Source organism: Tamandua tetradactyla, chromosome 1, assembly GCF_023851605.1.
Source record: "Tamandua tetradactyla isolate mTamTet1 chromosome 1, mTamTet1.pri, whole genome shotgun sequence".
Lineage (NCBI taxonomy): Eukaryota > Metazoa > Chordata > Mammalia > Pilosa > Myrmecophagidae > Tamandua > Tamandua tetradactyla.
Genome location: NC_135327.1, coordinates 2,259,359 through 2,273,569, shown reverse-complemented (window position 1 = coordinate 2,273,569; position 14,211 = coordinate 2,259,359). Strand labels below are relative to the sequence as shown.

Here is a 14,211-nt window from a genome sequence, read left to right as displayed (position 1 = left end):
AGAAAAACTAATGGAGGAAATTATCACTGAAAATTTCCCTACTCATATAAAGGACTTAAAAATTACAGATCCAAGAAGTGCACATACCCGAAACAAAATTGATCCAAATAGACTTATTCCAAGACACTTACTAGTCAGAATGTCACATGCCAAAGAAAAAGAGAGAATCTTGAAAGCACCAAGAGGAAAGATCAATCCATCACATACAAGGGAAGCTCAGTAAGACTATTCATAGATTTCTCAGCAGAAGCCGTGGAGGCGAGAAGACAGTGGGATGATATATTTAAGATAATATAAGAGAAAAACTGCCAACCAAGAATTCTATATCCAGCAAAGTTGTCCTTCAAAAATGATGGAGAAATTAAAACATTTTCAGACAAAAAATCACTGAAAGAATTTGTGACCAAGAGGCTAACTCTGCAAGAAATACTAAATGGACCACTAGAAACATATGAAAAGACAGGAGAGGGAGGTGTGGAGAAGAGTATAGAAATGAAGACTATCAGTAAAGGTAAAAAGAAGGAAAATTAGATATGACATCTAAAAATCCAAAAGGCAAAATGATAAAAGAAAGTGCTGTCCGTACAGTAGAAACACTAAATGCTAATGGATTCAACTCCCCAATCAAAAGACATTGGCTGGCAGAATGGATTAAAAAACAGATACCCTGTATATGCTGTTTACAGGAAACACCTCTTAGATCCAAGGATTAATGTAGGTTGAAAGTGAAAGGTTGGGAACAGATATTTCATGCAAATAACAATCAGAAAAGAGCAGGATTAGCTTTACTAATATCCAACAAATTAGACTTCAAATGTAGAACAATTAAAAGAGACAAAGAAGGACACTATGTGTCAATAAACGAAAGACTTCAACAAGAAGGCATAACAATCGTAAACATTTATTTCCCAAGCTAGAATGCACCAAAATACGTGAGGCAAACACTAATCAGAGAAATAGGCACATCTACCATAATAGTTGGAGACTTCAATTCCCCACTCTCATCGATGGACAGAACATCTAGACACAGGATCAATAAAGAAACAGAATTTGAATTACACAATAAATGAACTAGACTTAACAGACATTTATAGAACATTACACCCCACAGGAGCACTTTTTCTCAAGTACTCATGGGTCATTCTCAAGGATAGATCATATACTGGGTCACAAAGCAAGTCTCAATAAATTTAAAAAGATTGAAATCATACAAAACACTTTTTCAGATCATAATGGAATGAAGTTCGAAATCAATAATAGCCGAGTACCAGAGAAGTCACAAATGTATGGAGGCTCAGCCACACATTCTTTTTTTTAAAATTAATTTATTAATTAAAAAATACAACAGACACAAACATTGTACACATATGATCATTCCATGCTGCATGTATAATCAGTAATTCACAATACCATCACATAGTTGCATATTCATCATGATCATTTCTTAGAATATTTGTATCAATTCAGAAAAAGAAATAAAAAGAAATCTGAAAAAAAATCATACATACCTTTACCCTTTACCCTTTACCCCGCTCTTTGATTGATCACTAGCATTTCAATCTAAATTTGTTTTAACATTTTCAGCAACACCCTCTTAAACAAGCAGTGGGTCAAGGAAGAAATTGCATGAGAAATCAGTAACTATCTCGTAGCAAATGAAAATGAAAACGTGACATATCAAAATTATGGGATGCAGCAAATGCAATGCTAAGAGGGAAATCTTTTGCCCTAAATGTCTATCTCAAAAAAGAAGAAAGAGCAACAATTGAGGAATTATCTGTCCACTTGGAAGAACTAGAGAAAGAGCAGCAAACTAACCCCATTGCAAGCAAAAGGAAAGAAATAATGAAGATTCGAGCAGAAATAAATGAGAACATGAAAACAATTGAGAAAATCAACAAAACCAGAAGTTGGTTCTATGAGAAAATTAATAAAATTGATGAACCCTTAGCAGGATTGACAAAAAGAAGAGAGAGGATGCAAATAAATAAAATAAGAAAAGGAAGAGGAGGCATAACCACTGACCCCACAGAAATAAAGGAAGTAATGAGACGATACTATGAACAACTTTATGCTAATAAACTCGACAATGTAGATGAAATGGTCAGCTTCCTAGAAAGGCACGAATACATTGACTTGAGAAGAAATAGACAACCTCAATAAACCAGTCACAAGTAAAGAAATAGAATCAGTCATTAAGAAGCTCCCCAAAAAGAAAAGTCCAGGACCAGATGGCATCACATGTGAATTCTACCAAACATTCAAGAAAGAATTAGTACCAATCCTGCTCAATATCTTCAAAAAGTTTAGAAGGAGGGAAAAGCTACCTAACTCATTCTATGAAGCCAACATCACCCTCACACCAAAGCCAGACAAAGATATTACAAAAAAAAGAAAACTACAGACCAATGTCTTTTATGACTATAGATGCAGAAGTCCTCAACAAAATTCTTGCAAATCGAATCCAGCAGCACATTAAAAAAATTATACAGCATGACCAAGTAGGATTCATCCCAGGTGTGCAAGGATGGTTCTACATAAGAAAACCAATTAGTGTAATACACCATATCAACAAATCAAAGCAGAAAAAGCACATGATCATCTCGATTGATGCAGAAAAAGCTAGTGATCAGTGAAAGGGAAGGGCAATGGGTATGGTATGCATGAATTTTTTTTCTGTTTTTATTTCTTTTTCTGAATTGATGTGAATGTTCTAAGAAATTATCATGATTACGAATATACAACTGTGTGATGAAAGAAAGAATGTTCATATTGTATGTTGATTGGTTTTATTAATAAAAATTAAAAAAAAAAGTAACTATTACCCAAGGACTTGCACCATATTCTGGGGAGATTTTATGTGCTTCTGGTTGTATGCAGAACAGTTAAGTATTGTTAGGCGAGGGAAAAAATGTGTTGTTTTTTGTTTTCTATTTAGAAATTAAATATGATATAAGGTGATGAATATAGCTGTCAAGTTGACAATGGGTGAACTGTTATGGTCAGGTTCATGTGTCAACTTGGCCAGGTGGTGATACCTGTTTGTCTGGTTGGGCAAGTGCTGGCTTGTCTGTTGCTGTGAGGACATGTCATAGAATTAAATCATGATTATGTCGCCTGTGTCCACAGCTGATTCCATGTAATCAGCCAGGGGGCGTGTCTTCTGCAATGAGTGACGTTTAATCTAATCAATGGAAGGCTTTTAAGGAGAATTCAGAAGAGACAGTGTCTTTCTTCCTGCTTCAGCCAGTGAGCCTCTCTTGTGGAGTTTGTCCTGACTCTCCATCAGAATCTTCAGCCTCACAGCCTGCCGTACTGATTTTGGACGCTTAAGTTCCCATGGTTACATGAGACACTTATGTAAATTTTACCTTTATGGATATTTCCTGTTGATTCTGTTTCTCCAGAGAACCCTAAGTAATACAGTAACCATTCTTGCATGTGTGAAATGATATCTCTTGGTTTTGATTTGCATCTCCCTAATGGCTGATCATGTCTTTCATGTGTTTATTGGCCATTTGTATATCTTCTTTGGAGAAGTACCTGATCAAGTCTTTTGCTCATTTTTTAATTGGATTGTTTTCTTGTTATTGTTGAGATTGTTGGATTTCTTTATATGTTCTGGATATTCAGCTCTTATTGGATATGTGATTTGCAATTGAAAGTTGTCTTCTTCCTTAGATTTTGAAGTTCCATTTATCTGTTTTTTCTTTTGTTGCTTATGTTTTTGGTGAAAGGTCTAAGAAACCATTGCCTAACACAAGTCCTGAAGATGCTTCCCTATGTTTTCTTCTGTGGGTTTTACAGTTTGAGTTCTTATATTTAGGTGTTTGATTCTTGTTGAGTTTTTATTTGTGTGTGGTATGAGATAGGGGTCCACTTTCATTCTTCTGCATACAGATAATCCAGTTTTCCTAGCACACATTTGTTAAAGAGAACCCTCCCCCTATTAAGTGGACTTGGCACCCTTTTTGAAAAATAATTGGCCATAGATGTGAGGTTTTATTTTTGGACTCTCAGTTTGATTCCATTGATCTGTATGTCTCTCCCTGTGCTGTACCATAATGTTTTACTTACTGTGGCTTTGTGTAGTAAGTTGTAAATTGGAGTGAGTGTCCTCTAACTTCATTCTTCTTTTTCAAGATGATTTTGGCTATTCAGAACCCTTGCCCTTCCATATAAATTTGATGGTCGGCTTTTCCATTTCTGCAAAGAAAGCTGTTAGAATTTTGGTTGGGGCTGTGTTGAGTCTGTAAATTGCTTCGGGTAGAAATGACATCTTAACAATATTTAGTCTTCGAATCCATGAATACAGAATGTCTTTCCATTTATTTAGTGTTCTTGATTTCTTTCAGATGTATTTTGTCATTTTCTGTTTACAAGTCCTTTACAACCTTAATTAGATTTATTCCAAGGTATTTGATTCTTTTAGTTGCTATTGGAATTGGAATTTTTTTGTTGATTTCCTCTTCAGATTGTTCATTACCAGTGTATAGAAGCACTCCTGATTTTTGCACGTTGATCTTGTACCCCCACCACTTTGCTGAATATGTTTATTTAGCTCCTGTAGATTTGCTGTGGATTGTTTTGAATTTTCTATATAATATGTTCATGTTGATTGCAAATAGGGAAAGTTTTAATTCTTCCCTTCCAGTTTGGATACTTTTATTTCTTTTCTAGCTTAATTGCTCTGTCTAGAATTTCTAGTATAATATTGAATGTAACAGTATTTGTTCTGGTCTTGTTTCCAATCTTAGAGGGAAAGTGTTCATTCTTTTTACTTTTCAGTGGTGGGATTTTCAAGTGTTCATCAGTCAGGGATTTTGTTAAATGACTTTTCTGCATACATTGAGATGATCATGTTTGTTTTTCCACCTTCATCCCATTAATGTTGTGTATTACACTGATTTTTCTACACTGAACTACCCCTACATTCTGGGATAAATCCCACTTGATCATGGTGTAGAATTCTTTAATGTGCTGTTGGATTCGGTTTGCTAGTATTTTGTTTAAGATTTTTGTATCTATATTCATCAAGAGGTATATTCATTTGTAATTTTCTTTTCTTGTGATATGTTTATCTGGCTTTGGTGTGGGGGGGTGGTTGGCCTTATAGAATGAGTTAGAGAATGTTCCTTCCTCTTCAGTTTTTTGGAAGATTTTGAACAGGACTGATGTTAATTCCTTGGAATATTTGGTAAAATTCTCCAGTGAAGCCATCTGGTCTTGGGTTTTCTTTGTTGAAAGGTTCTACTTGTTATTGGTCTGTTGAGCTCTTCTATTTCTTCTTGACTCAGTGTAGATAGTTTGCATGTTTCTAGGAATTTATCCTTTTTATCTAGTTTCTCTAACTTGTTGGCGTACATTTGTTCATAGTATCCTCTTCTAATGCTTTAATTTCGTGAGGTCGGTAGTAATGTGATCTCCATATCTCTGATTTTAGTGATTGACATACTCTCTTATTTTTACTTTGCCGTTTGAGATAAAGCTTTGTCGATTTTAATGAGCTTTTCAAAAAACAAACTTTTGGTTTTGTTGATTGTTGTCTTTTATTCTCTATTTCTTTTATCAATGCTTTAATCTTTGTAATTGCCTTCTTTTCTGCTTGCTTTGGGTTTAGTTTGCTCTTCTTTTTTCTAGATCTTCCAGGTATGAAGTTAGAGCTCTGATTTGAGATCTTTTTTCTTTTCTAATGAAGCAGTTAGAGCTACAAACCTCTCTCTCAGTCTTGCATTTGCTGCACCCAGAACTTGTGGCATGTGTGTTTTTGTTTTCATTTATCTCGAGGTATTTCCTAGTTTCCCGTGTGATTTCTTCTTTTAACCCATAGGTTGTTTTAAGAGTTAGTATTGCTTAATGGACTGTAGTTAACATTCAGGTATAAAAATGTTCTTTCATGAATTGTAACAGATATCACACTAATGTAAGTTGTAAATAACAGAGGGGTGTATGGGAACTCTTTATGTGTGACTTTTCTGTAAACCTACAGTTTCTCTAATTTAAATAGTAAGCAAATAGGGATGGTGGCAAAGGCTCCTAAAACTATAGTCTCTCTGGGCTACTATATCCTAACTTCTGGGGTTTTTTTCCTTGTACAAACAAAAGGCGTTAAAGACAGGGATTGTTTACAAGATGCTACTTCATTATTTACAATTCACTAAATTTGCAATGAATATTTGTGCTTGTTTTTTATTGGTCTATTCCTGGCAGAGAAATCTGGTTTTCAAATAATTTTTTAAAGTCTGTTGTTTAATTTCCACACATTTGTAGATTTTCCAGTTTTTCCTCTGTTTTTGATTTCCATCTGTATTCCATTGTGTTGGAGAAGTTACATTGTATGATTTCAGTATTTTTAGATTTCTTGGGACTTGTTTATGACCTAAAATATGGTCTATCCTGCTGAATCATCCATGTGCGCTAGGGAAAAATGTGTATCTGCCTACTTTTGGGTGATTCTTTTTATGTCTGGTAGGTCTCGTTGAGTTCTCTGTTACTTTTTGGTGTGTGTCTGGCTTTATTTTCTGAGTGATTTCTTCTGCTTTAATCTTCTGAATTAAAAGATTCACATCCTGTTCTTAATTCATGGATACATTTTTCTTTTCTTCTGAGTATATTAATAATAGTTTAGAAACTGAGAAAACAAAAGCAAACACACTCTCCTGTCTCTTCAGTTTATTTCCTCCTGGAGGCTTTTTTCCTATTTAAAAAAAAATTTTATTAGATAAGTTGTGGGTTTAAAGAGAATGCATAAAATACAGGATTTCCATAGACTGCCACACTGCCGACACCTTGCATTGGTATAGAAAAATCATGTGATGTGATGATAGCACATTTTTATAATTGTACTATTAATTAAAGTCCATGGTTTAAGTAACGGCTCACTGTGTAGTGTAGTTCCATGGATTTTTTTTTGTTTTATTTTTAGTCTCTTACCATATATGCAATCTCTAACATTCCCTTTTTAATCATGCAAATATATATATATTTCAGTGTTGTTATTTACATTCACAGTGTTTTGCTACCATCACCATCATCCATTACCAAAATATTTCCATCATTCCAAGCAGAAACCCTGTACATTTGAAACCGTAACTTTCCATGCCCTATCCTCACCCCATTCCCTTGTAAACCCATATGCTAGTTTCTGACTCTCTGAGTTTGCTTGTTCTAATTGTTTCAAAACAGTGAGATCATTTCATATTTGTCCTTTTGTGTCTGGCCTATTTCACTCAACATGATGTCTTCAAGGTTCATCCATGTTGTCTTATGTATCATGATTTTATTCCTTTTTTATGGTTGAACAATATTCCATTGTATGCATAGTTCACATTTTATTTTTCCATACATTGATTGATAGGCACTTGAGTTGCTTCCATCTTTTGGTAACAGTAAATGCTGCTATGAACATTGCTATGCAAATATCTGTTTGAGTCTCTTCTTTCAGTTCTTTGGGATATATATCAAAGATTCCCAGGTCATATTGTAGTTCTCTACTTAGCTTGCTGAGGAAATGCCAAACTACCTTCCACAGCAGCTGCTCCATTTTACATTGCCACCAGGAATGAGTGTTCCTATTTCTCTACATCCTCTCCAACACTTATATTTCCATTTTTTTAAAAAAATAACCATTCTAATGGGTGTGAAAACTTAAAAATTTTTTTTTCATGGGCAGGCTCTGGGAATCGAACACAGGTCTCTGGCATGGCAGGTGAGAACTCTGCCTGCTAGAGCCACCGTGGCCCGCCCAAGTCTTTTTTATACTTTATAATATAAAAGGTAATTTTTATAATCATTGGTTTTCTGTGTGTGGTAAGAGTGAGGGCTTACAAGGTATATTGGGAGCTCTGAGCAGGTGTCAGGGGTTTGTCAACACTGAGCTGGCCATTGGAGTGATAGGTGGGCTGAGATTTGAATACCCTGTACAGGTGTCTTTTGTTTTTTCCTCTTGTTCTTGTCAGATTTCCTAGAGGCACTCGGCCTCTTGCCAGGAATGGGCAGTCTGGCTGCTAGCATTGAGTATCTCATGGAGAAAGAGGCTCCATGGCTTAATGTCTAGCCTATATGTGGTTGCTGAAACCCCTATTTTGGGTGTAGCTGTTGCTTCCTGTTGAAACAGAGCTTGAAGGATATTAAGGAATGATGAGAAAGAGAGAAAGAAAGGAAGAAAAGAAAGACACAAATGGGTTCAGGGGGTCTGAAGCTTAACTCTACATCAGACATCAGACAATTTTATTCTTATCCAGATCCTGGTTATATACCACAGGATGTCAATAGGCATGCATGCATTTCCTGAGGGAGCAAAGTTCTTATCTTTCAGTGCTCTCTTCCTTCATACTTAACATAACCATTTGGGGTAAACATTATCTTCCTCCCAGACTGCTCTACATAACAATCTCCACAGTATACTGCCGCTGTCCTGAGGCCAGCTGCTTCCAACAAATTCTGCAGGTCTTGTTTTAAACCCTTGCTCCTACATGTAGCACTCATATTTTCCATAGGGACAGTGGACCTCCAGTCCAGAGACCGTTTGACTTCCTTCAGGTTTCTGCAGAAGTGTGAGGAGGTGGCAGTCACCCAGCACCAGGGATTGGGGTGGAGGGGCCTAGAGATCCAGCTCTTCTCACACAGTTCCACCCCAGTCCTTCCAGGTGCCCTTCCCAGAGGGACCTGGAGCTACCAGTTCCTGAGCTCTGGGAGGATCCCTTGTGGAAGGAGGGTTGGTTCTCAAGCCTTCCACAGTGCTGGCTTGCAATTGAGCTTTCCCAGATCTGCCTGTTAGTAATCAACCTGATTTCCAGTGCCAAAATTCTCTTGCTATTGTAGTCTATTCTTCTCCCCTTGTGTGTTTACCTTTTAATTATAGCATACAAATTAAAAATGAGAGATTCTTTAATATAATTTTAATGCTGTTTTGGGAGAGAACATTCAGATTGAGCGATCAGTCTTCCATCTAGCAGGCAGCATGGGGCAGGTCTTTTGTTAATTCGGGCTCTTTCTGACAGTTGGGTTTGATAGGGTTTGTTTACCATCTCCTGGGAAAACAGTTGGATAGTTTGTTACATAAAAGTACAATTTATCTGCTTTTAATAACTGTACAGGCTTACAGAGTTACAGTTAGAATTCCCAGGCCTGGCATTCAAGGCTTTTCATGATCTGGCCTACCCACCTGTGCCCTCCAGCCATCTGCCTTCCTCCCACTCTGGCCCACTCGCTGATTCTTCCCTTCCTCTCTGGCTCTGCCTTCTTTCACATCTTCCTAGCTCCAAGCCCCATGCTACTGCCTTCCACCCTTAGGCATGTGGTTGTTCCTTTTCTGTTTTTCTCCTGTGATCTTGTACATACCTTTAAGTCATATCCCTTTTGGTTATCTCCAGTCTGTTTCTGCACTGGGAGTTATTCAGTGCCTAGCATGTAGCTGATGCCCAATGAAACATTCAGATGAATTCCTGATGCCAGAAATTTCAAAATGCCTTTCTCCCTTTTTTTGTAGGATATCCGACATGAAGCCAGCGACTTCCCTTGCAAAGTGGCCAAGCTTCCTAAGAACAAGAACCGAAACAGGTACAGAGATGTCAGTCCCTGTAAGTATTCATATCTCTGTTACTGATCTCACTGCTTCCATCACTGCAGGGCCTTTTCAGTCAAGACTCCTTTAACCCTGGAACTTATAATGAGTCAGTAGCAGTGTAGGTTTATGACTTAATAGTTTCCTATTATAGAGGCACTAAAAACTTAGAGTAATGGTTTATTTTTCCACTGTTGTAGAAGGGGTAAGGTTTCAGTGACTGGAAAATTCAGTTATGTTCAAAGCACCTTTTTAGCTTTGACTGTTTTTGTAATGAATCATTTTCCTAGCAGCTGAGGCAAAGTAGAGCAAGCATAATGTAACCCCTTTTCTTGATGACTCAGCAGCAGTATTATTAGACCCCATGCATTGCACTGAACTGGAATGCTGACCTACAAATAATAGGGGATGAGAGCCTGTTCATTCCCTCCACTAAATGCACAAGACAGCTCTGCTTGTTGAGTTTGTTCCCTGCCTTCATCGTTTTTCTCCCTCTTCCCTGCATTTTTAGAGCTCAGATCTTAAGATTGTAGTATGCTTACTGGTGTCTAGCAGCCCCCTCTGCCCTCTGAGTAATTGGCTTCAGTCTGCTGATATCTAAAAAGTAAATAACTAAATGTGATGGAATACTTAAAAGAAATTGGGGCTGAGTAAGAAATTTGGGCTTGTTCCTGAATAAAGGACATGAGCTTTGTCCTCTGTTCTGGGCCATCGAGGGCTTTTTTACTCACCTCCAGGGTTTTAGGTGTTGCCATTCAGCGAGCGGTTGTAGCTGCTGAACTCTCCCTTACAGGATTCTCTGCCAGAGACAGAAAAGATTCATTCAGTCATTCCTTAGACAGGCACTTACTGCGAGCCTCCTAAGGCAGTTGCACAGTGACTGTGAGTGGCAGCTTGCAGCACTCTCTGCATGAGAGCTGGTTGCACAACCTACTTTTGTGTGGACAGCATTCAAGTTCCTGGGAAAAGAGTGAAAACGGACTTAGAATTACTACAAAGCGGTGTGCCTCTGCTGCTATGGTTTCCACCCTGGATTGGAATCTCAGCTCTCCCACTTTTAGCTGTGTGGCTTTGGGAAGATTGTTCTCTTCTTATATTTTCAGTAAAACATTAATTACACACCTGTCTCATGGGATGTATGAGGATGAAATAAAAATAGCATAAGCCTGCACTGGTACATAGTGAGTGCTTATTAAGTGGTGGCTATGATTGTAATGTTCTGAGCCAAAGGTGTGCCCCAGAAACATCTGATGTACTTTTCCAAGCAACACGTGGTTGGGCCCCGACACCTGACAATCTTCATTCAGCAAGTCTAGGCTATGTATTTATTTTTAAAAAAAATTTTTTAAGTAATTAGCGAGTGGTGCAATGGTGGCTTAGTGGCAGAGTTCCTGCCTACCATGCCAGAGACCAGGGTTCAGTTCCCAGTGCCTGCCCATGCGAAAAAAAAATTAGTAAGCAGAAGCTCCTCTGGTAATTCTGCTGTGAAGTCCTGGCCACCTGTAGATAGCTGATATGAGCTTGAAGGAACAAATACGTTTCACACTGTGCCAGGAGATTCCTTTGTCTCTAGCTTTTATACTTGCTCTGAGTTACAGAGTGATGTTGTCTTTAGTAGTCCATAGTTGCATTTTTTATGAGAGCTCGTCTAAGTAGTTTTGTGAAGGAGTTTTACAGAGGAAAAAAAAGCCCGGCATCTAAAATATCCTTCCAGGGAAGTGATTTTCATACTTTTTTGTCCCCAATATCACTTCCCATAATCAACTCGCCCCCCACACACACATACACTTTCCACTAGAAAAGTAATTTGCTTATAAGGTTATGGGGGGAATTAGGAGAATGGTTCAAGGTAGAAGATGACTGTTACCATCCTCATTGATGATGATGATGATAATAGCACTTCCCTCATCGTACCAGGTGCTGTGAAGCATTACCTCATTTAATCTTCTTACACCCCTATTATTATCTTCCATTTGGCAAATGAAAAAACTAAGGCCCAGAGGATGAGGTGTTTGCCCAGGGTCGCCTGGTGGGGCCTATTTGAACCCATTTGTATAAACAATGCCAGTCACACAGTTGTTTTTTAGATCTTTTATTTCCTTGATCCCCTTAAATGTTACTGAGTATCTCAAGTTATATTAACTGTCCACAGTCAGAAGCATTATTCCAAAAGGTGGCTAATTTCAAAATCATCTGCCCTTGGAATCCTTTAGATTAAAAAGCCCCAGAAGTCTTACCCACATTGACTTCTCCTTTTCTTGTTGGGCTGGGGGAGAAGATACTCCTTACAGTGGGCACCTGAGTTCATCATCTCTAGTGTTGAGCCAGAAATTAGATTGCCCACCTGCCTTGTTGGCCACTCTATATATAAATTATGATAAGGAAAGTGGCTCCCAGGAACAACTGCTGTGTGACAAAGTAATGGTGAGAGAAAAAAAGCAAAAACAAAAAAACAATATTGGTGCATTTTTAATAACCTGTGATAGAACTGCCATATGAGAGTTTATTTCTAAAAACTATTCTAAAATATATTTTTTATATATATATATATATGTTTTGGACTTGGACTTTATTTTCTCCTATTAAATTCTCTTTTTAAGTTTATTATATTTGAACTTCTTAAACTACCGAACATTGGTTCAGGTTTTGGTGCAGTCATAAGGCCTAACAACTCATTTCTGAAGGAGCATATAAACTGCGTTTATGGTATAGTTTACCCTGTTACTATTTAGTGTTAAATTTCAAATACTTCAAAAAAGGTTTTTGTTTCTGTTTCATCAGTATGACCATCTGAAAATATGAGTCATCACCCTGTTGATGACTAATCTCAGTTAATGGAACAGGGTCCCATCCAGTGAACACCCTTATGTCACAGCCTGCCTCCTTTGCTTCCCTGAGTGGGCTCTGCCTGCCCGTGGACACTTTGGTCCTCCAGGGTTAACCTCTGCCTTCCTGTCTGCCTTCCAGTTGACCATAGTCGGATTAAACTACATCAAGAAGACAATGACTACATCAATGCTAGTTTGATAAAAATGGAAGAAGCCCAAAGGAGTTACATTCTTACCCAGGTGAGTGGATTCTCTGGATTTTTAAAGTGTTTTTGCCTTACTGACAGCTGAAGAATTTTAGAGTGCTGTTAGCTATACCTCATATAAAACCTGCCACATCTATTAGATTGTCAGGTTTCAAATAAACCAAAAAGCAGTAAGGAAAGAAAAAAATCCTCCAAGTTTCAGTTAGATTGTAAAGCTAATCTTATCTGAAAAGTATGACATCGCTAGGAATCAGAACTTCTGAGAAACCATTAAAATGCCAAAGATGCCTGTGGTCTGTTGACAGAAGCCAGAGGCAGCCGTGCTAGAGAAGGGCCTGCACCTGTGCAGATGCCCAAACGCTGGCGTCAGAGCCTCAAGTGCTTCTACCGACAAACCTGTGGGTCAGCAGTGGACAGGGAGCCCTTGCTGGTTGTCTGTTCAGAAATTCTGCATTAATTCCTCAGCAGGACCCTCATTCTTTGGCCCAGAAAAAGCATACATTCGATTACATGAACAAGCACAGTTTTAGAAAAATGACTTAAAATTCCTGTTGGTTTTGGCACCTTTATGGAAAAAAATTTCATAAAAATAGCTTAATGATTGACCCTCTTATAAAATACTGAAATAGTGTGTGATCCAAAGATCATGGGTGTCTGGGAAGGAGCTAAAGGAGTTTCGTTTAAATTAATTTTCTCAAGTCTTAATCTGCCATCCGCAAATTGGTCTAACAGTCTATGTTTTGTATTTTTTCCCTATCATGATTTTTGTTTTCACATTCCATATCAGGAATATCAGTTTATTAGCCTTCTATATGACTTTAAGTCACATAGATGCAAATGAAGTCTGACATCATAATTCTTTTTAATACTTGGAGATTGAAATTACGGTGAAGCCAGAAACTATTGTCAACAAAAGGCCAGTTCAGGGCAGGGAGCTACATCAGGGTATATCCCCCATTGTCCTTCTTCATTGCGTTTTTGTGCTGCCCCAGTTCTTGGCCACCATGACCAGAATCGGCCCAGATGTCATGTGGGGAACATCAGCCAAGCTGCATTCCATCCATGGGCCCGTTGAGTAAGTTCATGGTGGGCCTTTCCCAGGCCCTCAGCCCTGGCCTCCCAGCGCCTCTGGGTGATACAGGAGGGAGACCCTGGCTGTGGCGAGCTTGGAAGCAGAGGTTGAGACAAAGGTGGACTCTTGGATGGCCTAATTTCAGCCATCCAACTTTGGTGTGGTGTTAGGAAGCCCAAAGCAAAGATATAGATAGAATATGTATAAAGTCAAATGGAGTTTATGGAAATTATCGAGGAATTTTCACATCATGTCCTCCCTGCCCTCATGCCCTAGAAATTGCTTGGAGCATTTGAAGGTGTCTGTTTTGTAAGATGGTACGATGGGTGTATCTAACTTTTTTACTTGGCCTCCCTTTGACCTGGGGTCTACAAAAGGGGTTGAAGCAGCCTGACCCTAAATTAACACTTCTAGTCAGTATGACAGACGTTTTCTAAGCCACCAAAAAACAAAAAAGAAAGCTTCCCATTTTTAATTTTCGTTGTTGTTCGTTATACAGATAAGTGTATATTCTTATTTTCAAAAGTTAGAGATATAAAA

At 38.1% G+C, this 14,211-nt stretch overlaps 1 protein-coding gene across 6 annotated transcripts in view; it reads left to right on the top strand.

Moving 5' to 3' along the window:
• Nucleotides 1-14,211, top strand: part of PTPN1 (protein tyrosine phosphatase non-receptor type 1) — a 105,831-nt gene that overhangs the window by 69,990 nt on the left and 21,630 nt on the right. For 4 of the 6 annotated variants that reach the window (XM_077166720.1, XM_077166728.1, XM_077166719.1 and 1 more), the window contains exons 2-3: nt 9,491-9,581; nt 12,533-12,633. In XM_077166720.1, the coding sequence (XP_077022835.1) occupies nt 9,491-9,581; nt 12,533-12,633 (192 nt within the window). The remainder of the gene's footprint in view (nt 1-9,490; nt 9,582-12,532; nt 12,634-14,211) is intronic. The other 2 variants (XM_077166737.1, XM_077166730.1) reach the window with 1 other exon arrangement.